Genomic DNA, 27,602 nt, shown 5'->3' with positions numbered 1-27,602 from the left:
ACCATGGCTATGGGCTTTGCTTTCTTTTTTCTTTTAAGCCATTATTTGTAATTAATGAATTCATTTTCACAATTTCAAACCTACTTTATGCACATATGTATTTCTTTACTTGTCCATCCACTTGTTGTCATCTGTCCTAAGTACACAAATTTGTTAACTATTTCTACAACTTCATCTTAAATTTTCCTATTGGCATACTAGTTGTATATTATCTTGCTCTAACTTATTAATTTTCAAGTCTGTTGTCATATTTCCTCTGTCCCATGCTGAAGCATTTCTGGATCCAAAGCAAACAAAACATCGTCTGTCAATCAAGGGTGGCTCATAAAACGTCATTTATGCATGTTGTTGTTGTTGTGGTCTTCAGTCCTGAGACTGGTTTGATGCAGCTCTCCATGCTACCCTATCCTGCGCAAGTTTCTTCATCTCCCAGTACCTACTGCAACCTACATCCTTCTGAATCTGCTTAATGTTTTCATCTCTTGGTCTCCCTCTACGATTTTTACCCTCCACACTGCCCTCCAATGCTAAATTTGTGATCCCTTGATGCCTCAGAACATGTCCTACCAACCGGTCCCTTCTTCTCGTCAAGTTGTGCCACAAACTCCTCTTCTCCCCATTTATGCATATACCTTCTAAAACTATATTCTACGATTTCCACTATTGATAAATGCCAGTGGTATGAGGAGATAGATGTAGGATGGTTCTGCTGCACTTTGTCCAAGTGAATACACAAAGGTACCTGATCAAGGACTCTAAGGAAAGTTATGATTAGCTGTGGAGTTTTGGTGGTGGTGGTGGTGGTTAGTGTTTAACGTCCCATCGACAACGAGGTCATTAGAGACGGAGCGCAAGCTCGGTTTAGGGAAGGATTGGGAAGGAAATCGGCCGTGCCCTTTCAAAGGAACCATCCCGGCATTTGCCTGAAACGATTTAGGGAAATCACGGAAAACCTAAATCAGGATGGCTGGAGACGGGATCGAACCGTCGTCCTCCCGAATGCGAGTCCAGTGTGCTAACCACTGCGCCACCTCGCTCGGTAGCTGTGGAGTTTTATTCATCTGAAAATTTTGTACTGAATGTGAAGTGTAACCTGAAAGGGGCAGTGACTTCATCTCTCAACAGTATTGGTCTCACACGTATACAGCGATACTAGGACTGATTATTTATAGCAAAAAAATATTTAGAACAATTTTACAATTAAGTACTATTATGTTGTAACCTTCAGTTTCAGTCACATAAGTTCATTTTCAGGCAATTATATTTTTGTCTTTGACAACCTGAACGTAGAATATAAACTTTTTAGGGTTCTGAGAAACAACTTACAGAAGCACTTTTCTGGAATAGTCGCCAGAAGGTGTGTCCATTTTCCATTGGATAAAATTACTGGTATTTACACTGACATATTTAAGATTCTAAGCTTTTCATCAAACCCAGTCTACTAAAATTACAATCAATGACTTTTATTATTTTATAAGATTAACGTAAGTGTTGGAATGGCATGGAATATCTCTGTGAGTTTTAAATATTTAACAGGTACATATTTTTAATGTGAGATATAAACCAGAAATACATAAACAGCTCTATGTTGAACGTAAATAGTAGTGGTTCTGTTTCTTGATACTTGAAGTAACAGCATACTAAGCAGTTTGTTGAACTTCAGACTCACTTAATAGGTTAAATATCCTACCTTCACAGCAGTGTTGAAAAAATACATTACGCTGTGCTCCACTGTTCTCTTTTATGTTTTGAGCTACTCCTGCCAGTCCGTCTGGCAACCAGAACGGCACAGCTGCAGCACTTAGTCGTCACTTGAGTCTTCCACAGAAACTCAGTTCTTACCTCAGCAATTTTAAGTCAACTGCGTCTTGCAGTAAATATCAGCTCAATTTTAATTTACCCTATCCTTAATGCACAAATTTACATTTGTTGCCAAGATCATTTTGCTGTCACTATCATGTTTGGCATCCTCATATGTCCTCATAATAAACCAAGTTGGAAGTTTTCTTACCTACCTTAACCGGGGCTGGACGGAGTCTCTCCTTTTGCACATCCAATCCGGACAACACCTGATAAGAATCAGCAAATCTCTAATAAAGTCTACCTTCTTTAGCAGTCTAGTGTTAAACTGACTCCACTGCAATTTATCATATTTCTGACTACAATACAATTTTTTCTAGTGTCCTATTAAGTTATCATCAAAAGATCCCAACTCACTGGCACGAAACATCTTACTGGATTCAAAAGTTAAATTATTACCAGATTTATTTAAATGCTTGTTCTGTTACAAGATCAGCCATATCTGGAGGTACTGACAAACAGTCCTAAAACACAAATATCACACAGGAGAAAGATATTTAAATTTTTATAACCCTCCTTTCACATTTTCACACCATTTGTATGCCACAAATGGTGAAGAATCATAACTCATTGCTACCGTTCAACAGATCCCCCTCCCCTCCCTTCCTGGAATATTGTTTTAAAATTAAAAAGAAGGGAAATTTTATGGATGTAGTGCCAGGTGTTCCAATTAATATTTAAACTTTACATGGTTAGAGATTCTTTAAGATGACAGAACACACCAATTATATAACTCTAAAAACAAAGATGATGTGACTTACCAAACGAAAGCGCTGGCAGGTCGATAGACACACAAACAAACACAAACATACACACAAAATTCTAGCTTTCGCAACCAATGGTTGCTGCGTCAGGAAAGAGGGAAGGAGAGGGAAAGACGAAAGGATGTGGGTTTTAAGGGAGAGGGTAAGGAGTCATTCCAATCCCGGGAGCGGAAAGACTTACCTTAGGGGGAAAAAAGGACGGGTATACACTCGCACACACACACATATTCATCCACACATATACAGACACTAGCAGACATATTTAAAGACAAAGAGTTTGGGCAGAGATGTCAGTCGCGGCGGAAGTGCAGAGGCAAAGATGTTGTTGAATGACAGGTGAGGTATGCGTGGCGGCAACTTGAAATTAGCGGAGATTGAGGCCTGGTGGGTAACGGGAAGAGAGGATATATTGAAGAGCAAGTTCCCATGTCCGGAGTTCGGATAGGTTGGTGTTGGTGGGAAGTATCCAGATAACCCGGACGGTGTAACACTGTGCCAAGATGTGCTGGCCGTGCACCAAGGCATGTTTAGCCACAGGGTGATCCTCATTACCAACAAACACTGTCTGCCTGTGTCCATTCATGCGAATGGACAGTTTGTTGCTGGTCATTCCCACATAGAGTGCATCACAGTGTAGGCAGGTCAGTTGGTAAATCACGTGGGTGCTTTCACACGTGGCTATGCCTTTGATCGTGTACACCTTCCGGGTTACAGGACTGGAGTAGGTGGTGGTGGGAGGGTGCATGGGACAGGTTTTACACCGGGGGCGGTTACAAGGATAGGAGCCAGAGGGTAGGGAAGGTGGTTTGGGGATTTCATAGGGATGAACTAACAGGTTAAGAAGGTTAGGTGGATGGTGGAAAGACACTCTTGGTGGAGTGGGGAGGATTTCATGAAGGATGGATCTCATTTCAGGGCAGGATTTGAGGAAGTCGTATCCCTGCTGGAGAGCCACATTCAGAGTCTGGTCCAGTCCCGGAAAGTATCCTGTCACAAGTAGGGCACTTTTGTGGTTCTTCTGTGGGAGGTTCTGGGTTTGAGGGGATGAGGAAGTGGCTCTGGTTATTTGCTTCTGTACCAGGTCGGGAGGGTAGTTACGGGATGCGAAAGCTGTTGTCAGGTTGTTGGTGTAATAGTTCATGGATTCCGGACTGGAGCAGATTCGTTTGCCACGAAGACCTAGGCTGTAGGGAAGGGACCGTTTGATGTGGAATGGGTGGCAGCTGTCATAATGGAGGTACTGTTGCTTGTTGGTGGGTTTGATGTGGACGGGCCCAACTGACCTGCCTACACTGTGATGCATTCTATGTGGGAATGACCAGCAACAAACTGTCCATTCGCATGAATGGACACAGGCAGACAGTGTTTGTTGGTAATGAGGATCACCCTGTGGCTAAACATGCCTTGGTGCACGGCCAGCACATCTTGGCACAGTGTTACACCGTCCGGGTTATCTGGATACTTCCCACTAACACCAACCTATCCGAACTCCGGAGATGGGAACTTGCTCTTCAATATATCCTCTCTTCCCGTTACCCACCAGGCCTCAATCTCCGCTAATTTCAAGTTGCCGCCACGCATACCTCACCTGTCATTCAACAACATATTTGCCTCTGCACTTCCGCCTCGACTGACATCTCTGCCCAAACTCTTTGTCTTTAAATATGTCTGCTTGTGTCTGTATATGTGTGGTTGGATATGTGTGTGTGTGTGTGCGAGTGTATACCTGTCCTTTTTCCCCCCTAAGGTAAGTCTTTCCGCTCCCGGGATTGGAATGACTCCTTACCCTCTCCATTAAAACCCACATCCTTTCGTCTTTCCCTCTCCTTCCCTCTTTCCTGACGAAGCAACCGTTGGTTGCGAAAGCTAGAATTTTGTGTGTATGTTTGTGTGTCTATCGACCTGCCAGCGCTTTCGTTTGGTAAGTCACATCATCTTTGTTTTTAGATATATTTTTCCCACGCGGAATGTTTCCCTCTATTATATCAACTATATAACTCTTCTTACAATCAAATGAGTTTGGCATTTCCTCCTTTTTCTGAAGTTTTCATAAATTACATCACAAAAGAAGTTAGTAAAATGAGGCATCACAATAAGGAATCATAGATAAATGGTTAGTACATAAGGCATTATGACAGATCAAATTTGTTTTGAGTAATACATTACTGTATAAACCCCAATGGCAAGGACTGAAACATAAAGGAAGAGAGAAAGGGAAGAAAATCAGGATTTAGTGTCTCGTCAAAATTGAGCTCACTGGAGACAGAGCAAAAGCTCGGAATATTTCTAGAATGGTGAAGGAGATCAGCTGTGTCCTTTCAAAGGAACCATCCCAGTGTTTGACATGGGCAATTTAGGGAAATCATGGAGAACCTAAATCTGGATGGCCGGAGGCAGATTTGAACTACCGAACTGTTGAATGTAACAAGTCCAGCATGCTAACCATCGCACTACCTCACTTGGTGACTGAAACATAAACTGATCAATCATAATTCTATCTTGGCTTAACTATAAGGTACATTACGAATATGTGATGAAGATACTTTAAACATCTCAGTTCTTGTGCTGGAGTGTAGTAGAGTAGCATTCCTGTGGCTAAAATGAATGCTCCACAAAGAGAGACAATTAAAAATAATCTCAGGACAGTGTCCTCTGCAGTTAAAATAACCCTACACACTATTAAGGATGATCAAGGACAGATCTGACCACCTTGTACATCAACACACTACTCTCATATGCACGAAATGACTTAAATCCTGATCAGCACTATGACTTAAATGATGAGGGATCAGAGAACTTTGACTAAAAAGTGGAATGAAAGCTCTATGCTAATTCAGATCTGAAAATCATAGCCTTGTGACTCATGCAATTGGTAAGACAGTGAACAGAAAATTTACTGAAGAGCACAATGTGTTGGTTTATAGACTCCTGGCATCCTACTTAACCCTATCACACCTGATTTTTTTTCTGGAGGAAGGAAAATTTTTATTTATGTAGTAATGCTATCAGGTGGTGTAAGATTTATACAAACATGTGTATCCATTTTCAAAATATATTTTGTACACTTGGTGTCATTTTATGAACTAAAATAGCTAATTACAAAATATTCTGTATTGTAATAAATGGTAAAATGATCATTCAATAATGACCATGCAAAATAACAACAATATTGAACTATACAGAGGAAACAACCACATACACGTATGCTGGTGGTCATGAGCTTCTGCGCACTGCTACATTGACTTGCTGATATTTTCATAGTGATACTCAATAATTGGCAGCACTTTTGCTTGATGAAAATGTTGAACACTGCACAAATGTGTACCATAGGTTTCCATTGGGAGAAAATACTTCTGTTGCAGCTAAGACACAGTAAAAGTTAATGTACACAATAGTAGCCAGGAGGGCTGAAAAGATTAATCAATTTAGGAAAATCATGAGAAATCTAAAGATGAATGGATGGAACAGCTTTGGAACCTACTCCACCTCATTGTAAGTCCAATAACAACCATTCAGCAACCAACCATACTCTGTAGCAGCCCAGGGAAGAGCTAATAATATTTGTACAATCTAGATGCTGTCTCCAATGTCTGTATAATATTACTACATTAAAGTTGATAAATGTACTTCAAGTTCACAATTTTTCTTCTGCGGTGAGAAAAATCTCCTTGACTCGTGTGGACAATGATTTTACGATTTACATCTGATATCATCAGAAGAATGTATCGTTTCTGCATGGCATGAAATAGTGCTATTTTACTATGGAAGGATTTACAACTCGTCATTACTTAGGTTTGTGTGTCAACTGTTCACTATCTAAATAACAGAATTTGTTTTTTAACAATGGAAAATCAAGGACAGAACAATAACAATATTATGAAAAGGGTAATTGCTGCTCGCCATATAGTGGAGATGCCAAGTTACATACAGGCACGACAAAAAGACTGTCAAACAAAGCTTTTAGCGAAACAGGGTTGGGTTGCTTTGGGGCAAGAGACCAGACAGCGAGGTCATCTGTCTCATCGGATTTGGGAAGGACGGGGATGGAAGTCAGCCGTGCCCTTTCAAAGGAACCATCTCGGCATGTGCCTGGAGTGATTTAGGGAAATCACGGAAAACCTAAATCAAGATGGCCGGACGCGGGATTGAACCGTCGCCATCCTGAGTGCGAGTCCAGTGTGCTAGCCACTGTGCCACCTCGCTCGGTTTTTGGTGAAACAGGCCTTCAGCAGAATTAGACAACATAGATTCACGCAAATGCAACTCACATGCACATGACCACAGTCTTGGGCTGCCAAGGTCTGCTTGGCTGAAAGCTTTGTTTGACAGTCTTTTTGTTGTGCCTATCTCCGACTCGGCAAAGGCCTATCTGCTATATGCTGAGTAGTAACTATCCTTTTTTATAATATTCTCAGAATTTGTTTTTTTTGACAGGTATTTCAGGTGTTTAATGAATTACTTTTGTATCTACATCTATACTCTGCAAACACTGTGAGGTGCATGGCAGAGGGTATGTCCCATAACACCAGTTATTAGGATTTCTTCATGTTCATTCATGTAGGGAGCACAGGAAGAATGATTGTTTGAATGCCTCTGTGCATGCAGTAATTATTCTAATCTTATCCTCACAATCCCTATGCAAGTGATATGTCGGGGGTTGTAGCATATTCCTAGAGTAATCATTTAATGCTGGTTCTTGAAACTTTGTTAATAGCCTTTCTTGGGATAGTTTGTCTATCTTCATGAGTCTTCCAGTTCAGATCCTTCAGTATCTCTGTGGCACTGCCCTGAGGATAAAACAATTATGCGACCATCCGTGCCGCCCTTCTCTGTATAAGTTCAACATCCCCCCTTAGTTCTATCTGGTTGGATCCGACACATTTGAGCAATATCCAAAAACTGGTAGTACGAGTGATTTGTAAGCAATCTCTTTTGTAGAGTGATTGCACTTCCCCAGTATTCTGCCAACAAACTGAAGTCTGCTACCCGCTTTACACAAGATTGAGACTATGTGATCCTTCCATTTCATATCCCTACAAAGTGTTACATGCAGGTAAGAGTTTTTGATTTGTGTAACTTTTTTGTGACAGTAGGCTTATAATTCTGCAGTACTATTCATCAGGTTGGAACTAGTTATTTTGAGCATAAAACTTCGCCATTACTCATTCTGACCCCACAGGTGCAAACATTGAATAATATTTAAAAAGTAAATGTTTCTGCAGCGGGTATGATTTTATAAAAGAGTAAGAAAAGTAGGAAGTATTACATTTGTTTTGTTTTTCTGATTTTTCTACATTATGTTCTGTGTGTATGCTTACATTCTCTTTTAATGGAGGTACATGTTCTTTTATATGTGCCCTTACTTATAAACTACGTAGGCATATCTAAAGATCTAGATGTATATAGACATACTCCTTTTATAGAAGTATGTGCTCTTTGAAGTACGTCCTTATCTATAAACTAGAGAAACAAACATGAAAAATACTAAAAAAGAAAGATTTGAAACCACTATGGGAAATTTTAAGAAACAGGAAGAAATCTAACATGTAATTATCTTTTTATGTTGTAATGTGCTTCTGGGAGTATCTGTCTGCTACCTTTTAATGTATCTTGTTTTAAGGTATACTTAGGTACGCATATAATTACTTATGACAATCACCAATGTTTCAATCAATGTAGCAATAAAGATTTTACTCTATTCCAATAAATAAAATGTAAGCACAATAAAACTATCTTGTATGGCCCAAGAGGCATATGTGGCACCTGCCATTGCTACTGTGTTTTCTAACTAAGTTATTATCCATATTTCAGATGAACTTCATCAGAAATGTATCTTAGTTGTCATTATTCGTCCAGCAAAATTAAATAAATCACTTACTCCATCTCTTTGAAATTTATGCTTTTAAATGCCTCTACAATGCATTATTAATAACATACTTACAATATGTGGGGTGATTATTTTGGAATACTAATTAAAACTGAATACTGTCAATTAAATATGCACATTATTATTATCAGATGAGAAATCAACTTTTAAGTTTGCTATATATATATATATTTCATTACGTTGTTGATTCTGTATAATTTTATGTTTCCAGCAACAACTGTCGCTTCACTGCAAACTGAAAGGAGAATAATACCAGCGCATTTGAAAGTAAAAGAATTCTGTTAGGCACTTACAGTGCACAGTACAATTCGCAGTATGAAATTGGACATTTATCTTTAGCTAGGCCGATTTCTGTTTTACTAAGTCGGTAATCATATAAAAATATATTTTCATTTCCGTACATGCACTCCTTCTTTCAAACAACTATGGAAGTGGTTCTACATGAATCACTTTATAGCTATGTTACACTTGGAAATGATAGCCCACGTTTGAAAATGGCAAGCGCAATGCATGTCAAATTATAATAAATCTTATGTCAGTAATCATATTATCAGTTCCAGTAATCTGGTTGAATATTACAGCCCCGAAAATTTTGTTAAGTTATCTTTCACTTAGTATCTTCGTTACGATGCACACTATTCTGGTGTACGTGACAACATAGGAAAATGACTTGCAACTGTCAACTTACAACAAAATAATAACGCGTCATACAACATGAAGTGCGAAATGGATCATACGACGGATGCCTGTCATATATAGGACGATTGACGACCCATAGTATACATAAGATCAGTTGCAATGCTGGCATCTAAAAGAAAAGCAATTCATTTCAGTAAGGATATAGTTAGACATTGTACTCATATTTTTTTACTAGAATCCCCTTTCTTACTAGTCCAAAAAAATCAAATAAATCCCAACTAACTATTTTATTTACCTAATTCATCAGAGCAAACGATATATCCTACTGACAAGTATAAAACAATGGAAACTCCCAAGATGTTCATTCTTGTGTACAAACTAAATAATATTACAATGAACTCCTTCTCAATTTCAGCAATTATCAGGCCATATTTTACGTTTTTTCAACATATTTCACAACTAACCGCTACACTTTTCACATCTCTGTAAAACACCAACGCAAGATCATAAACAAAGCAAAGTACACAATGTGGACGACAGTCAGTTTCGTTTAGAAATTGAAAACGCTGAAATTAAACTTTTAAGTTACGGAAATTCGTTTTCTTGCTATTAAAAAAAAAATCTGCAGCCCGTACACCTACGATTTAGGCCCGCGGCTGACGATTATGTAATACTTTTATTTATTATTTTAACTGTAAAATGCAAAAATGCTTCTTGGAAACAGCTACGAAAATAATGAGGAAAAAATTGGTGAATAGATTTATAAGTTTGGGAATGAAGTAAATAACAATAGCGAGCATTTTCAGTCGATAACCACAGACGACTGCCCAACCCTACTTCGGGGCATGGATTGTTTCCTTCTCGTGAATTACGAGATTTCGAGATTACTATTTTCAGAACAAGGTATCTATCTCGGTTTTATTTCAAGCGTCAATGATCTCTCGGTGAAAAAGTGATATTTTATATATTTTCAGTGTAATCGGATTGGTCTGTTTGGTGCTGTTGTCACGAGGAATGTGTGAAATATACTCTACGTTGAAGCAAAATCTTTGTTGAACATGAAAATGAAGGAGGGAGTTGAAATTCAGCAGATGATGGCGGTGGAGAGCTGTTTGTGCACCTTTCAGTGCATGCGACTGAGGATCGTCTAAGCATAAGGATAGCAACAGAATCGTGCATGTGTTCTTTCAGGCACTCTAAACAATATCGTAATTCGTAAAACCTGAAAAATCTTTGTATGCAGTTGGCTACAAGTTGTGTCGTCGAATTTTGTAGTGTGCATTGTCATTAAACCGGCGGACGATAAAGCTCAACTTCATCTTTTATATGGAATTTGGCATGCGACTTATGAAGCTTTTCTTAATGTACTGTTCATTGAATGTTACACCAGGCGCAAATAAGGGTTGACCTGGAATAATAAAACGACGCATGCGTAGAAAAGTAAAGTGTTGTGCGTAAAGAATCTTATCGGAAAGAACTGTTTGCATCATAGTTAGTTACTTTTCACAGCTGAACTGAAAAACGATCCAATTTAAATTATGGAACAATTCACTCGTCGCGTACTGTAAATATCTGCTTCCCAAGACAAGTTGTGAAAGGTTATAGGAAGTGCACGATAAGACAACATGTCTTCGGGTACGTTTGTGGATAGAATAGATCCGTTTGCGAAGCGTTCCTTAAAGAAGAAGACTAAAAAATCGCAGGGCTCATCGAGATATCGGAATTCGGCAGATTTAGAACTACAGCCCCTCCCTCTTCTAAAAGGTAAGTGTACTACTGTTCCACAGTATTTGTAATAGGAAAGAATATTGTAGCTCCCTAAATGACATACCTGATGTGTACGAATAAATGATATTCGACTTTTCAGTAAAGTACAGCAACACTGCGTCGTTAATGACAGTTCTGTAGGCCTATTGGCGTCTGAGCAGGAACACATCTGTTGTTTTTGGCACAGGCTAGTGTTTTATGGCAACAGTTGCAATGGAGCATGTGCTATATATCAGAGCTATGGCAAAATTGACTCATAAGCTCGTGCCAGATTTGGCTGTAATTACAAGTAGCTGTAAGTTACTACAGTGGTAATTTAAGACAAGAAGCAACTTCTAATTCATCCAAAGATAGAAAAATATTTTGGGAACAGAACCTATAGTGCAACAATTTTTTTTTAACTTCCATCACAGATATATTAATTCCATGTGAAAACTTCTGACTTGTTGTAAACAAGATCAGCAAGTTAAGCCAATACTCACAACTCTTTCATCTTGAGTAAAGCTGCACCATCAAGTTCAATGAATTGTGTGGGGCACACAAGGGAGAAGATAACAAAAATATTTTCTCCATAACATAAGTTGTAAATGTTATGTAATACATATGATTGAAGTTTTGGGTAAACATAAGAGCTTTTAAATACATAGGAAAATACGGAATAGAATATACAATAAAATTGGTAGAAAAGATACCAACTACACAGATGAGAAGCACCAGTTATTTAAAGTAGGCCTAATACTGTATGAATATTAGTAAAATTGATCCATGTATACACATCCCACATCACTTCTTGTTTTGCAAATAGCATATCTCATAAAAAACTTAATTACATTTTTCAAAACAGTTTAAAACAAATTACCTATAGGTTTTAGAAATTGGTACTTTATTTCTGGTCACACCTTTTAGTGAAACTCCACATATAAATGTGTTAGATATCAAAATGGATAACAAACTAAAATGTAATAAACACTGGTGACTAGCTAGTCAAGAACCTTACTTTGAACCTGCTTTGCACTTGTTTTAAACTGAAGTTGAACTTGCCATTGTACTTTATTTTTATCCCTGCTACCTTGAATGCTACTTTCCTGAGGTACTGCAAGTAGACTATCACATTACTTACTGTTCTAAACAAAGCACCTAGAAAATTTGTAAGGTTGACAAAATAATTCTTGCAGAGGCGATTCTAGTGTTGTGGAGAGAGAGGACGAACCCACACACATACACATATTTACTTTGATGTTTGTTGTTGAATTATATTTCCGGCAAGTAATTATTTTTCTTTGCAAAATACTTCAATGGTTTATATTTTTGGCCAATAAGTCATAAGGAACTGTATTTTGAATAAATGAAACTATATATTTTTAAAAAGTGTACAGCTAATGTTACGTCACGGGTCAAAGCCGACGCGTGGGATCGGGCGCTTCTGTCGACCCCTAGGCTTGATGGTTAATGAGAGAAGCTGTTTCAGTAAGTTGAATGGCCTAGGTTGTGCCAACAATGTTTTTTTTGACAGAGCCAACCTGTATCTGTATAGTTAGCAGATGGTGTGTTCAGTGAATCTGCATACTCATAAACTGAAGCAGTCATAACACATGCAGTTAGAGGTCACACAAATGATTTATGTCAATGAAGAGAGTCTTCGCACACATTATTGAATCCCAAGGTTGGTAGCAATTGGGAAGAAGTCCAGTGTTCTACACCTCTTGGCAGAAAAGCTACTCCAGTCAGTCATCGTGCTGTAATTCTTCTTAGTGGACAATTAATGGAAAAAGCTTTGAGTAGGAGATTGCTATCCCCCATGTGATTGTGTACCTATTTTATGTTTCAGTGTACATCCCATAATTAATTATGGATAAATTGTACCAAACGTTTAAAGCCTCGTGATAAAAATAAATTGCAAATATGATAAAATATGTATTCATTCCTACACAAGTGTGGGAAGAAGTGTCGCAAAATTAATGATGGCCTCCCTACAAGCGCATAAGCTTAGTTTTAAAAGCTTTACAACCTTATAAAAATGTTCAGATAGGTGAACTGAAGTAGGTAGACCAAAGTGTAGAAGTATTCCTGATACTCTACAGTGCGTCTTTGATCACTGTTATATATTTGCAATCAGAAATGTTTTATCTCCTTTGTAGATAGTATAATGGAATTTGTCCCTACAAGCTTATTGTTGTGTAGGTTACTAAGTATTTAAATAGAAAATTTATATTACAAAATTAGTTTTTTTTTTCTCAAGTAATATAATACATCCTTTCTGTTGTAAATCCTCCTGACAGATTAACTGGTGATAAGGGCTAGGACTCAAAAGGCAGTACATTGCTTTTCATAGGCTGTGCAGTTACAGACTGAGCTATGTACAGCATTAATTCTGAGAATTCTTTCCTTTTTTTTTTACTTCACTGGACGATTTGTCAGTTGTTATAACTGAATAGTGAATGGAAGGCTTTATGGAAGGGCAAGGTGCTCAAGTCCTTCCCGTATTGTGTAGGTGGAAAACTTTTCTTAAATTGCAAAATTAACCTCATGTACTTAATCTGATGATGTGTGTGCAAATGTAAAACAGTGGGTGTTACTTTAATAAATGATTGAAATTGAAATGTAGTATGTTAAATTTCACTTCAACTGCATGTCTTTTTGTTGCACCACAGCTGCCAGTTTCAGACCAAAAATTTCACAACATTCTGAAGAAAATTCATGATCCAAATATTGCAGAAATAGCCACCATAATATAAATCTGCTCTATTTTGCTTGTGTATTATCCTCTATTACCAGTTAGTATAGGACTTGAATGCCTAAAATACGTGACGGCATGAGGATAGATACTTAGTATAAAGCAGAATTAAACCTAATGTATTTACACCAATGGCTACGATTATTGCAAAAATGATTAATTTTAGTTGAAATTTCTTATGTAGGCTAGTTTGCTGATGGTTACTTGCTGTAAGGTTTGCTGGTATTTACTTGTCCAGGAGATGATCCAGTACCACATTAACTTCACTCGTCACATAGGTTCTATTTATTATGCATTTCCGAATGCATCGGCCTTTACATATTACTGAACTGTTGTAGTGAAAATGTTAACAAAACACTAAAAAGAATGGGAAATATTCCATGGAAGTCTGTAGAATGCTAAGTTGCATGCAGTCCGTATTCTCTTACCTCTGAAACTGATGCAGGGGAGATCTTTGCTTTTTGTTAAAAAGATACTGTTTGCTTTACATTACAATGCAGTTTTTTCACTTTTATTGATTCTTTTTGTGTATAGCAAGAACATGCATTCCATTTACATTTAGGTCTGTACAGATGCTATAAGCCAGTGTTATGTAAACCTACTGGATGATGAGTAATTTACGTCATTATTGTTCACTTCCTCTGTGAAATATTTGATAGTAAAACAGTTTTTGGCTGTTTGATACTAGTTCCCTGTGCTTCTCCTTATTTGGCTGTCTTGATTTTCTATGCTTTCCCAAAATCACTACCGGCAAATCTTTGGAGTGTTCTGTAAATTGTATAGCTGTCTCCACTTCTCACTAACATCGTGTCCATTTTTGGTTGTGTGCAATCTCGTATAATTTTGATGTTTTATATATTGGTAGCATTTTGCAGGCTCATCACCACAACCTTTCTTCAACATTAAAAATGAAAAGTCTGTTTGCATTTGCAAGGCAATTGGAAGTAGTGCTACTACAGTAGGCAGAAGATTGTGAGGCAACACTCCTGTGATTCATTAGAAAATCTGACAAGTTTTTAGGTGCCACTTATTTGCCACTCACTTTATTGGAATAATTCTGAAGAACATAACACACTATCCATAAACACACCACCAGAGAGAACAACTGACTGCAACAATATGCTACCTATAAACACGCCATACACGCAAACTAAACCAAAAACATCACATAACACACAACACATAAACACACCACCGGAGAGCACCCCCAGTCACATCAAAACGACACCTACAAACACGCCACTCGCACAAACTAAACTCCGCAACGTCACACACCACAACAGCTTTACGTCAAGATTGAAAGCCAATAGGTGGAATCGTATGCTTCCGTTGACCCGGAAGTCTCTCAAAGTGTTAAGAAACTGACAAGTGGTACTGCAAATGTGCATGTACTGATTCAGTACAAGGAACATCACAGTATTTAAGGTCATGAGGGAAACACAGAGCATTTAAGTATCAAGAGAATGTAACGACAGGTGCCCTTGAATTTATTGATTTCATTTATTCCCTATGAGGTTTATAAACTAGAAGAATGATAAAGGTTTTTGGAAACACTTGTGTTTTTCGTGCCTTGATGAAGACCCAGTCAAAGACAAATACAAGTTTAAAAAGTACTACACTGCACTGCGTTAATAAAGGAAATAATTCCCTGAACGAGTCTGTGATCATTGTGAATATTTTGTGAATAAAGCCTTATAGATCACATAATATATTTTTTTATTTAATAAATGACTGTTAAGTGGCCTAGACAGTTTTATTTACAAAATTAATAGCAATATTAGTAATAGGATAGATAGCTACTTACCATAAAGATGGTTCGTTGAGTTGTGGAAAGGCATGCTGCCCCCCCCCCCCCCCCCCACACACACACACATTTAACAGTGAATAGTTGTCATGTATGTTTAAATTGCTGTCCCATTGTCTCATTATTTCGTTCTCCTTATTACATCCAGTTTACACTGTGAGACAGTTTTGTCAGACTATTAGCTTCTATTTTGTAACACTTCACAGGCTTCCCTTTGTGAATTGCATTAGTATTGTGGCTAGCTTCAACTATGGATATATTTACATGCCTCATTTTTGTCTCACCAAGCTTAGTACAGAGCTGAATGCACACCTATATAATTATAAGGTATCTTTTTACAAACCACACTCATTTTGTGCACTGAATAACTTGTCTTTTATGTATATAGACTGAAGTGGTGAGTGAAAATTTGTACTAAGGCAGGGAATCGATACCAGCTCCTTACTAGGCAAGTGTGTTAAGTCACTAAGCAACCTCGGCACGGTGGTTCACACAACTGTACGTATTACCCTGGCACGCCTCCCTCTTTGATTCTGATTCTCAGTGCCACCCCAGTCTACTTTAAATTCCCCCTTACACATGAATAGAATTGCTGTGGCTAGCTATTTTCTGGAATAGCAACTCATCATCGAACTTAAATGGAGGATCCAGCCCAAAACCCAGGTGTAGGTACTTACACAAATAAAATGACATGATTTCATCTTCACGTGCTGTTTCAGTCTGTATTCACAAAATCATATCTGTATGAGACCAGCAAAGTGTGATATTGTGTCATATCATTAGAATAAATTTTTCTGTAATGTATGAGCTTCGATCTGCTCCTGCCTCAACTTGATATCAAATATTTGTTGTGACAAAAACTAAGTAATTACACAGTGTGTCTCACTAGATTCCAAAATTGCAATAAATTTCACATCGGTACTCTTCCGTGAAATTGATACATTGGAACTAAGGCTACATTGTATTATCTGCAGCAAGTGGCCTTAACCTTGGAATACCAATAATACGGTGCACCATTTTTATGTAGGCTATTATTTTTGTCACTATTTCCATTACTACTACAAGAATTGCCCAGCTGGTTTTTTCTTTTACATAGTCTATGATTTGCAGCCAAATTGGGAGATTGCTGTAGCCATGACTTATTTAACAGTTATCTTTTTGGTGGGGGGTTGAATCTCAGTAATGGTAACATGGGATACCTTGCTGTCATGTTGGAAAAATAGTGAAGAGTTTCTGATTGTTTATCTTTAAGTAACTTGCAAATCTTTATGAAAATTACTTTCAAAGACATATTTGCAGGCAGTTAGAGCTCTTCCATATCCTCATTACGTAATTGGTAATGAGCAAGACACATTAAATTATCCACTGCATCTTATCTGTGTTTGAACTCTCTTGTGCTCTACCACCTACGAACAGATGTGTGGACAAATCCTCTATTCGTATAACTGAAAGAAAATAATGTCCTCTGGGAGAAAGTAGGCCACCTTAGCCTGAAGTGATCTGTTAGTGTTTAGCAAGTCACATTTTGTGTTTCAAACACAATCAAGCTGAAATGATATTAAATTTAATGTATAATGAATAGTCTCTTGTACTTTTTTGTAGTATGCTGCTTCCTTAAAAGATTACTACAAAATTCAAGAAATAAATGAAGCACAACAAAATTTCGGAGTAAAGGAGACCGCAGATTGAGTAGCTGAAGCTTCGAGTTGAGTTGTCGACAGATTCACACAGAATGAAATGAAAACATTGTAGCTTTTGGAAGAAATTCTTTGATAATCTAGCATGCGCGCGCGCGCCCACACACACACACACACACACACACACACACACACACACACACAGTCTGTCTACACTGTGCACTATGTGTGATTTATAAATAATCTGCACACAGTCTACCAAATAATTCATTAAATTCTGAGTTAGAAGGATTGTAAAGTATAATATAAGTAGCACATGACAGGAAAGTTTGTCGTTTGGCCAGTAGATTGCAACACAGTTGAGCTAGCATTGTAATGTAATGGCGCATAACATGGATTTCCAGACACAACTACTCTAGGCCTACATACACAAAAGTTTTTCACGGCAGAGGTGTGATGTATGCATCAAAGCAACTTTTGCATTTTGTTGTAGCGATAAATTAACTCATTGAATGCAAGCTGTATTTGGGAAAGTGTGTAACATTGTGTTCAGGTGTTGCGTCCTTCCTTCCTTCTTTCTTCTTCTTCTTCTTCTTCTTCTTCTTCTTCTTCTTTTTGTGGTAGGGGGATATGTGCTGTCAAAGTACACTGGATGTCACTTGCCATGGGATGGAGCCTATAATTGGTGCAAAAATTGTTCCTCAGTGGGCATGTTGGTGAAAGAGAATATCTGCAAACTGTACACCCACACAGCCATTTTGGAGTCCATACAGAAATTTCTGTGCAGGGAGCTGAGTTTTGGTGGCAGGAACTTGCACATTTCTAGACAACTTTGCAGCAGTTGGCAATTCTTGCAATTGGGAATGTGCCTGAAACATATATTCCTGCATTAAGGCAACAAGAGTGCAGTTGTGGATCACATAGTGACAACCTATGAAATGGTGTCACTGTCATTAAGATGTTCTGGGAAGGCTGTCCCTTCAGACCTTGTGGTCAGTCCATACTACACTTTCCTGTGGATTATTGTATCTGATGTTCATGTGAAATAAAAATACAAATAAAAAAAATTTAATATTAATGTTGATCACCACCATCGGCATGGCAGCCCAATGTGAGCCATGGCATTCTGAAGAAAATTCTCTTCTTTTCTGTTTAGTTGCAAACTCCTCTAATTCTGAATTCTAATTATTTCATGTTGTCCATCTTAGCTTCTACCTGCGAACTCTTCTGGTTCCTTCAAGGAGTGTGTTGAATCACTGAATATCTTCTTAATCATTATGTAATTATCTTTCTGTATTACATCATTAACTTTCAGTACATGTCCTGCCCATTCCAGCCTTCTAATCTTAATGTAACTAACAATGGCTGGTTTGTTATGTAGATTGCGTAATTCATAGTTGAATCTTCTCCTCCAGACACCGTATTCTTTCACTGGCTCGAGTAGATTGCGTAATTCATAGTTGAATCTCCACCTCCAGACACCGTATTCTTTCACTGGCTCGAGAATTTGTGTCGAGTTCTTTCTTTTAAATATAAGAATTTGGTTTTCATTGAATTTAATGTCCATGTTTCAACACTATATGTTAGCACTGGCCTCACTAAGACTTCATACAGGGTAACTGTAGTTTCTAGAATAGCAGCTGAGATTTCAAATGTTTTCTGAGAGGCTTTGGTAGCACTTGTCAGTGAACCATATTTGTTTTCGGATTGACACTGTCCTTGCTTTACTTCTGATCTAAAAAAGACTTGTAAAGGCTTTCTTTCATTGTTCTTGGCATTTTTGCATGCAATTATATCATCTGCATATCCCAGCTCCTGGACGTATTTGTACAGGGTAGTATTCCTTGTGTTGATACCTGCATCTCTTATAACTGCTTTTAAACAGAAGGCAGGAGAATGAATCCCCTTGTCTTCATAGAAGACTGATTATACTCCGCAAGTGCGATTTCCAGAGACAAACTTGTGGCTTTATGATGCCCCAAACGAAGACTTTGTACTATAGACATTAAAACATTATGGAGAGAGAGAGACCAAAATTTTTCTTAAGCACAGACATTTGGCCTTCATATTGTGCATGTGGTATGCAATGTGTTGATGCTGCAGGCAGATAGGCCTGTAGTTTTTTTGGCAAATGGAGATTTTTACCTGGCTTAAGTATAGGCACTGCCTTTGTATACTTCTGTGGTGTTAAGGTGGTTTTGTTGTTGTTGTTGAAAGGACATAAATCAGATGCTGTGACAAGATTGCATTTGCTGTAGCACCAGTAGCTACTGAGCTTGTACCTTCACTTATTTGGAAATGATTAGATTGAGGACTCAGTCAATCTCATCGTGCGCTGCTAGGAATATCAGAATACACCGTCACATTCTGAATGTCGTTGATGTAAATTGAGGGTTGCATATGAATACAGCAGGCACTCCTCACTGAAAATGTGATTCCTCGGGTTGTTCACCCATTGTGGGCTTCAAAATGTATACAGTATCTGGGAGGATGGGTGAAATGACTTTACTGACAATCTAATGTTAGGCACAAGTTGGTTGAAGACTCCCAGAAGGCATATAGTGTCTGCATGATAATGGTCATATCTCTGTTGTGGGATGATGTAGAATGCACTAGAGCAGCACTGTCTTTATGTGAGGTCTGCTTTGTCTTTGCAGTGTTGGTGACGGTGACAGTCTTTAGAATAGTGCCAGGACATACTGCAGTGATGAGTGTTTGGTGCTGCCTACCTGTGGAAAGTCATGTTTACCTAGTATATGGTTTGAAGTATAACATCTGCCCCAGTGACGACCAACTTGCACGCACTGAACTTCATGTCCTGCAAAGTTTCTTGAAATGTCTCGATCCTAACATTGAAAGCAATTCTCAGAAGAAAATTTCAGGGATTATTTATTTACACAGCTGGTGAATGACTTTTATGGAAACTTCCATTCTTGTGAAGATAGTCATCAGCTTCTCACAGTCTTGATAAGCTTGGAGTGTGATTTTGTAAGAGTGCTCTGTTTCAGCTCTAACCGAAAAGTTAGCAGTGGCTACCTTTGCCACAAGGTTGCTTGGTGCACAACACTGCCCCTATAACGACTGCTGGAAATATTGTTTTTTTTCTGTTGGCATGGTCTTCCCATCAATGACCATTGAGGTCATTCTGTAAATGTTACTGCAGGACCAGAAACAGACCACTGGGCATCAGCCACATAGCTTATCCTCTGCCCAAATCCCCCTGCACTCCCCTCTCCCTCCCTCTGCCCCTCTCCCTCCCTCTGCCCCTCTCCCTCCCTCTGCCCCTCTCCCTCCCTCTGCCCCTCTCCCTCCCTCTGCCCCTCTCCCTCCCTCTGCCCCTCTCCCTCCCTCTGCCCCTCTCCCTCCCTCTGCCCCTCTCCCTCCCTCTGCCCCTCTCCCTCCCTCTGCCCCTCTCCCTCCCTCTGCCCCTCTCCCTCCCTCTGCCCCTCTCCCTCCCTCTGCCCCTCTCCCTCCCTCTGCCCCTCTCCCTCCCTCTGCCCCTCTCCCTCCCTCTGCCCCTCTCCCTCCCTCTGCCCCTCTCCCTCCCTCTGCCCCTCTCCCTCCCTCTGCCCCTCTCCCTCCCTCTGCCCCTCTCCCTCCCTCTGCCCCTCTCCCTCCCTCTGCCCCTCTCCCTCCCTCTGCCCCTCTCCCTCCCTCCCTCTGCCCCTCTCCCTCCCTCCCTCTGCCCCTCTCCCTCCCTCCCTCTGCCCCTCTCCCTCCCTCCCTCTGCCCCTCTCCCTCCCTCCCTCTGCCCCTCTCCCTCCCTCCCTCTGCCCCTCTCCCTCCCTCCCTCTGCCCCTCTCCCTCCCTCCCTCTGCCCCTCTCCCTCCCTCCCTCTGCCCCTCTCCCTCCCTCCCTCTGCCCCTCTCCCTCCCTCCCTCTGCCCCTCTCCCTCCCTCCCTCTGCCCCTCTCCCTCCCTCCCTCTGCCCCTCTCCCTCCCTCCCTCCCTCTGCCCCTCTCCCTCCCTCCCTCCCTCTGCCCCCCTCCCTCCCTCCCTCCCTCTGCCCCCCTCCCTCCCTCCCTCCCTCTGCCCCCCTCCCTCCCTCCCTCCCTCTGCCCCTCTCCCTCCCTCCCTCCCTCTGCCCCTCTCCCTCCCTCCCTCCCTCTGCCCCTCTCCCTCCCTCCCTCCCTCCCTCCCTCTGCCCCTCTGCCCTCTCCCTCCCTCCCTCTGCCCCTCTCCCTCCCTCCCTCCCTCTGCCCCTCTCCCTCCCTCCCTCCCTCTGCCCCTCTCCCTCCCTCCGCCCCTCTCCCTCCCTCCCTCCCTCTGCCCCTCTCCCTCCCTCCCTCTGCCCCTCTCCCTCCCTCCGCCCCTCTCCCTCCCTCCCTCCCTCTGCCCCTCTCCCTCCCTCCCTCTGCCCCTCTCCCTCCCTCTGCCCCTCTCACTCCCTCCCTCCCTCCCTCCCTCCGCCCCTCTCCCTCCCTCCCTCTGCCCCTCTCCCTCCCTCCCTCTGCCCCTCTCCCTCTGCCCCTCTCCCTCCCTCCCTCCCTCCCTCCGCCCTTCTCCCTCCCTCCCTCCGCCCTTCTCCCTCCCTCCCTCCGCCCCTCTCCCTCCCTCCCTCCCTCCGCCCTTCTCCCTCCCTCCCTCCGCCCTTCTCCCTCCCTCCCTCCGCCCCTCTCCCTCCCTCCGCCCCTCTCCCTCCCTCCCTCCGCCCCTCTCCCTCCCTCCCTCCGCCCCTCTCCCTCCCTCCCTCCGCCCCTCTCCCTCCCTCCCTCCGCCCCTCTCCCTCCCTCCCTCCCTCCCTCCGCCCCTCTCCCTCCCTCCCTCTCCCTCCCTCCCTCCCTCCGCCCCTCTCCCTCCCTCCCTCCCACTGCCCCTCCCCTCCCTCCCTCCCACTGCCCCTCCCCCTCCCTCCCTCCCACTGCCCCTCCCCCTCCCTCCCTCCCACTGCCCCTCCCCTCCCTCCCTCCCACTGCCCCTCCCCCTCCCTCCCTCCCTCTGCCCCCTCCCTCCCCCTCTCCCTCCCTCCCTCCCTCCCTCCCTCCCTCTGCCCCTCTCCCTCCCTCCCTCCCTCTGCCCCTCTCCCTCCCTCCCTCTGCCCCTCTCCCTCCCTCCCTCCCTCTGCCCCTCTCCCTCCCTCTGCCCCTCTCCCTCCCTCCCTCCCTCCCTCTGCCCCTCTGCCCCTCTCCCTCCCTCCCTCTGCCCCTCTGCCCCTCTCCCTCCCTCCCTCTGCCCCTCTCCCTCCCTCCCTCCCTCTGCCCCTCTCCCTCCCTCCGCCCCTCTCCCTCCCTCCCTCCCTCTGCCCCTCTCCCTCCCTCCCTCTGCCCCTCTCCCTCCCTCTGCCCCTCTCACTCCCTCTGCCCCTCTCCCTCCCTCCCTCCCTCCCTCCCTCCCTCCCTCCCTCCCTCTGCCCCTCTCCCTCCCTCCCTCCCTCCCTCCCTCCCTCCCTCTGCCCCTCTCCCTCCCTCCCTCTGCCCCTCTCCCTCCCTCCCTCTGCCCCTCTCCCTCCCTCCGCCCTTCTCCCTCCCTCCCTCCGCCCTTCTCCCTCCCTCCCTCCGCCCTTCTCCCTCCCTCCCTCCGCCCCTCTCCCTCCCTCCCTCCGCCCCTCTCCCTCCCTCCCTCCGCCCCTCTCCCTCCCTCCCTCCGCCCCTCTCCCTCCCTCCCTCCGCCCCTCTCCCTCCCTCCCTCCCACTGCCCCTCCCCCTCCCTCCCTCCCACTGCCCCTCCCCCTCCCTCCCTCCCACTGCCCCTCCCCCTCCCTCCCTCCCACTGCCCCTCCCCCTCCCTCCCTCCCACTGCCCCTCCCCCTCCCTCCCTCCCACTGCCCCTCCCCCTCCCTCCCTCCCACTGCCCCTCCCCCTCCCTCCCTCCCACTGCCCCTCCCCCTCCCTCCCTCCCACTGCCCCTCCCCCTCCCTCCCTCTGCCCCTCCCCCTCCCTCCCTCCCTCTGCCCCTCCCCCTCCCCCCCTCCCTCTGCTCCTCCCCCTCCCTCTGCCCCTCTCCCTCCCCCTCCCTCTGCCCCTCTCCCTCCCCCTCCCTCTGCCCCTCTCCCTCCCCCTCCCTCTGCCCCTCTCCCTCCCCCTCCCTCTGCCCCTCTCCCTCCCCCTCCCTCTGCCCCTCTCCCTCCCCCTCCCTCTGCCCCTCTCCCTCCCCCTCCCTCTGCCCCTCTCCCTCCCCCTCCCTCTGCCCCTCTCCCTCCCCCTCCCTCTGCCCCTCTCCCTCCCCCTCCCTCTGCCCCTCTCCCTCCCCCTCCCTCTGCCCCTCTCCCTCCCCCTCCCTCTGCCCCTCTCCCTCCCCCTCCCTCTGCCCCTCCCCCTCCCTCTGCCCCTCCCCCTCCCTCTGCCCCTCCCCCTCCCTCTGCCCCTCTCCCTCTGCCCCTCTCCCTCTGCCCCTCTCCCTCTGCCCCTCACCCTCTGCCCCTCACCCTCTGCCCCTCTCCCTCCCTCCCTCCCTCCCTCCCTCTGCCCCTCACCCTCCCTCCCTCCCTCCCTCTGGCCCTCTCCCTCCCTCCCTCTGCACCTCTCCCTCCCCCTTTCCCTCCCCTCACCCTGCCCCTCTCCCTCCCCCTTTCCCTCCCCTCACCCTGCCCCTCTCCCTCCCTCTGCCCCTGCCCCTCTCCCTGCCCCTTTCCCTCCCCTCACCCTGCCCCTCTCCCTCCCTCTGCCCCTGCCCCTCTCCCTGCCCCTTTCCCTCTCCCCTTTCCCTCCCCCCTCTCCCTCCCCCCTCTCCCTCCCCCCTCTCCCTCCCCCCTCTCCCTCCCCCCTCTGCCACATTGGCACTACATAATTCGGGGCCCCACTCTACCTCCATCCCTCCCTTCCTCACTCTACCTCCATCCCTCCCTTCCTCACTCTACCTCCATCCCTCCCTTCCTCACTCTACCTCCATCCCTCCCTTCCTCACTCTACCTCCATCCCTCCCTTCCTCACTCTACCTCCATCCCTCCCTTCCTCACTCTACCTCCATCCCTCCCTTCCTCACTCTACCTCCATCCCTCCCTTCCTCCCTCTACCTCCATCCCTCCCTTCCTCCCTCTACCTCCATCCCTCACTTCCTTCCTCTACCTCCATCCCTCACTTCCTCCCTCTACCTCCATCCCTCCCTTCCTCCATTCCTCCCTCTACCTCCATCCCTCCCTTCCTCCCTCCACAGGGGCTTACAGTTCTTTTGTGAATATTTGATTGGCAAACATCAGACTGTGGGCACTTGCAGCACTACCTCTTTTTTTCCGTAATGTGGGTCAGACACTCTTACTGTACTCTCCACAGGGCCTCTCATCTCTTCTGAGGGTATGTGTTTGGCAAGTATTAGGGTTCCAAGCCATTGCAGTTCTCCTTTCTGTCCCATGCTGCAGTAATAGACTCTGAATCCATTTTCTTTCTGACTCCTTCTGTAGGACTGTGGAAGGAAAGTAAATTCAATTTTTATTGCTGATAAACTGTATCCCCAGTACATAGTTTGTACCTAAACTGATGGTGACTACTTTTAGAGTTCGAAACCTCTTTATTGAACATATTGAAAAAGAATTCATGGAAGTATCATCCATAAGCAAAATGGACAAGAGCCTCATAGTGATTCAGGATGTTCACTGAGTCTGAAAGGAGCAAAAGGATATTAGAGCAAGCGTTTTGGATTTTGAAGGAACTGTATTACGTGGAACGGTCAGAGTAATGGTTTACTGCTGTGTTGGCCCAGCTGTACTTTTGACCTGCCACCCTCAGTGCAATGTTTTACATCCAAAATGAATTTTCACTCTGCTGTGCAGTGTGCACTGATTTGATACTTGCATATTAAAACTGTGTTCCAGATCAGCACTCAAAACTGGGTGGGACCTTTACCTTTTGTGGGCAAATTTTCTATCCAAGGATGCCTCACCACCTGCCCTTACAGTGTTACTTCCACCAGTACCCTGCCTACTGCCCAGACATCATAAAAGTTCTAAGGTCTTCTGCATGGCTTGTGGGACTAGCACTCCTGAAGAAAGGATATTGTGGAGAAATCTCTTAGCCACAGCCTGGGGGATTGTTTCGAGGATGAATTTTCACTCAGCACAGGAATGTGTGCTGCTTTTCCGTGTTTTACATGTTTGTGATTTGGGCATCTTGGCATGCTGCAACCAGTATTTCCATATATGAAGACTGTGGATGGCCCCAACTTGGCAGCTCTCCAAGATGAGGAGAAGAAAGAGCACAAGAAAGAACCAAAGATGCAGGCGGACATGGTGGACTCAGCTGCGCCAAGGAGCCCACTGGGCTTCCCCACATGTTGCCAAGGTTTTAAAGTACACTGTAGAAGTTTTGCTGGGAAGCCCTTAAACGTCCTCCATACAATCCAGATCTCTTCCCATGAAATTTCCATGTTTTTGGAGTCTTGAAGAAAGACATTCGTGGCCATCAATTTGCTGCTTCAAACAAAGAGGTGTACTCCTGGCTACAATCATGATTCCTTAGGCAACCACAAACATTTTTCCATGAAGGCATCTTGTCTCACAGTGCGGTATATGTATTAGCAGTTACGCCAATTACTTTTGAAATAATGAACAGTTTACTTACTTTTTTCCATCTCTCTCTTGTTTTCATTTGACTGCCCCATATATATTCAAGGGATGTGTCAGAAAAAGAAGTAGTATTAGAATTTGACTTTCATAAGTTGTTACTGAATTATAACTTCCTGTTTATCCTCTGAGAACTGATGGAGTTAATCCCTCAAGGGAAGACAGTAGCTTTTAGCAATTGCCCTGCACTTTTTTTAATTTTTTTTTTCTGTAAGTTCAAGGTTGTGGTGAAAGTTTATAGTCTGATGTATATTTTTAGGTATTTATGGAGTCAGTCTCTGTTTCCACAGAAACCTGATATGGAAGGAAGATTAGGATGTAATGTCATGATGACAGTATCATCATGGAGAGAGGGGGAGGGGGGGAAGCAAAGGAAAGGGGGGGGGGAGAGAGAGAGAGAGAGAGAGAGAGAGAGAGAGCGAGAGCGAGAGCACAGAAGCTCCTGATTTCAGGGTTGCCACAAGTTCTGGAATTTCAAACATATCAGGGAAATTTGAAAAAGGGGGGGGAAAGTACCACTGGCAAAATTTCGTTTTTGTCTCAGTAGATGAAATTGTTTGTTTACTGAGATGTCAAGCGCCATCGCTGCCAGCTTGCAGCTGTGTAAACGCGCAACTTCCCTACTCCCTCATTCTTACTGCTTCTTCCCTTTATACCACTCCCCTCAGCTTGCAGTCAGTGCTGCCACTGCTTGTTGCCACTAGCCTAGCAGCTGCTGATGAGAGGCAGGGAGCCGTGAGGAGGGGTTTGTTTGGATCTAATTCGCAGAGACCATTGATGCAGCGGCTGGAGATGGTGGTCTTGTGTGCATTAGTTGCGTGTGCGCGTGTGCGCGTGTGTGTGCGCGTGTGCGCGTGTGCGTGCGTGCGCGCGCGTGCGTGTGTGCGCGTGTGCGTGCGTGCGCGCGCGTGCGTGTGTGCGCGCGCGTGCGTGCGTGCGCGTGTGCGTGCGTGTGTGCGCGTGTGCGTGCGTGCGCGCGCGCGCGTGCGTGCATGTGTGCGCGTGTGCGTGCGTGCGCGCGCGTGCGTGTGTGCGCGTGTGCGTGCGTGCGCGCGCGCGTGTGCGCGCGCGCGCGTGTGTGTGCGCGTGACCGCGCGCGCGCGCGCGCGCGTGTGTGTGTGTGTGTGCGCGTCGCGCGCGCGTGTGTGTGTGTGCGCGTGACCGCGCGCGCGCGCTCGTGTGTGTGCGCGTGCGCGTGTGTGTGCGCGTGTGCGCGCGCGCGCTTGTCCGCACTCTCTCTCGTTTTCATACAAAGGCTATGGCCAAAAATTTAGTGTTGCGAGTGTGAGTGTCTGTTCTATGTGCCAGTCTGCGGCTCAGTGATCATTTTTACAGTGAGTTGCTACCTATCATCATTAGTATTGATTTTCAGAGTCTTCGTGTGAGTTATCTTGTGCATGGATTGATTACTGCAGTCTCATTTCATCAACATGGTGTCTGTGACATGTGAGTAGCTGGCCACACAAGTGGATTTACATGACAGGCCAAAACTGCAGACTTTCTGTGAGGTATTTCTAATGGATCGGGCCTTCCGATATGAAGTCCATTATTTTCCTCTAACATGCAGGCCCTGCCTTTCAGATCTAGTTTCACCAATCTGCCTGCAAGCCAGCTTTTTTTGTGTGTGGCATAATATGCCATATTCTTATGGTTTATCCAAGGACCCAGTACTGCAGTGTTCCTCGGCAGGCCGGAGGACACAGGTTGTGGATTTCAGGAATTGCGACTCTCACCACAAGTACATTGTACGGGGTGCTGTGTTATAGATATTTTATTTGTTCTAGTACATTTTGGCACTTTGAAAGTAGTTTATATATTAGAATGTGTGGACAATAGGAAGAAGAAACTTGTGGCAATTGCTGGCAGTTTGTAGGCTGTGTACTCACATATTTCTTGAAAGAAAGCCACACAATATATGTAAAGTAATAGGCACAACACAGTGGGTAATAACCAACAATAACGAACGTAGTAGAACCAACATTTTATTGGTGGTCACCTATAGTATTGGTTTACACAG

At 44.1% G+C, this 27,602-nt stretch overlaps 2 protein-coding genes across 4 annotated transcripts in view; one reads left to right on the top strand and one right to left on the bottom strand.

Annotated features, from left to right (window-relative positions):
- Positions 1-9,667, bottom strand: part of LOC126192829 (JNK1/MAPK8-associated membrane protein-like) — a 126,245-nt gene extending 116,578 nt beyond the window's left edge. The window contains exons 1-2 of one of the 2 annotated variants that reach the window (XM_049932635.1): positions 9,446-9,598; positions 9,200-9,319 (exon numbers count right to left, since the gene is read on the bottom strand). In XM_049932635.1, coding sequence (XP_049788592.1) covers positions 9,200-9,227 — 28 coding nt within the window. In that variant the 5' untranslated portion in view covers positions 9,228-9,319; positions 9,446-9,598. Of the gene's footprint in view, positions 1-9,199; positions 9,320-9,445 lie in introns of both variants that reach the window. The other variant, XM_049932634.1, reaches the window with a different exon arrangement.
- Positions 9,668-10,022: 355 nt separating this feature from the next.
- The window catches only part of LOC126192803 (serine/threonine-protein phosphatase 2A 56 kDa regulatory subunit epsilon isoform), a 301,524-nt gene continuing 283,944 nt past the window's right edge, over positions 10,023-27,602 (top strand). For both annotated transcript variants that reach the window (XM_049932632.1, XM_049932633.1), the window contains exon 1: positions 10,023-10,914. In XM_049932632.1, coding sequence (XP_049788589.1) covers positions 10,776-10,914 — 139 coding nt within the window. In that variant the 5' untranslated portion in view covers positions 10,023-10,775. The remainder of the gene's footprint in view (positions 10,915-27,602) is intronic.

The sequence above is a fragment of the Schistocerca nitens genome, chromosome 1 (assembly GCF_023898315.1).
Source record: "Schistocerca nitens isolate TAMUIC-IGC-003100 chromosome 1, iqSchNite1.1, whole genome shotgun sequence".
NCBI classification, from domain to species: Eukaryota; Metazoa; Arthropoda; class Insecta; order Orthoptera; family Acrididae; genus Schistocerca; species Schistocerca nitens.
Note: the sequence above shows the minus strand (reverse complement) of the source record. Positions and strands in the feature narration are given on the sequence as shown.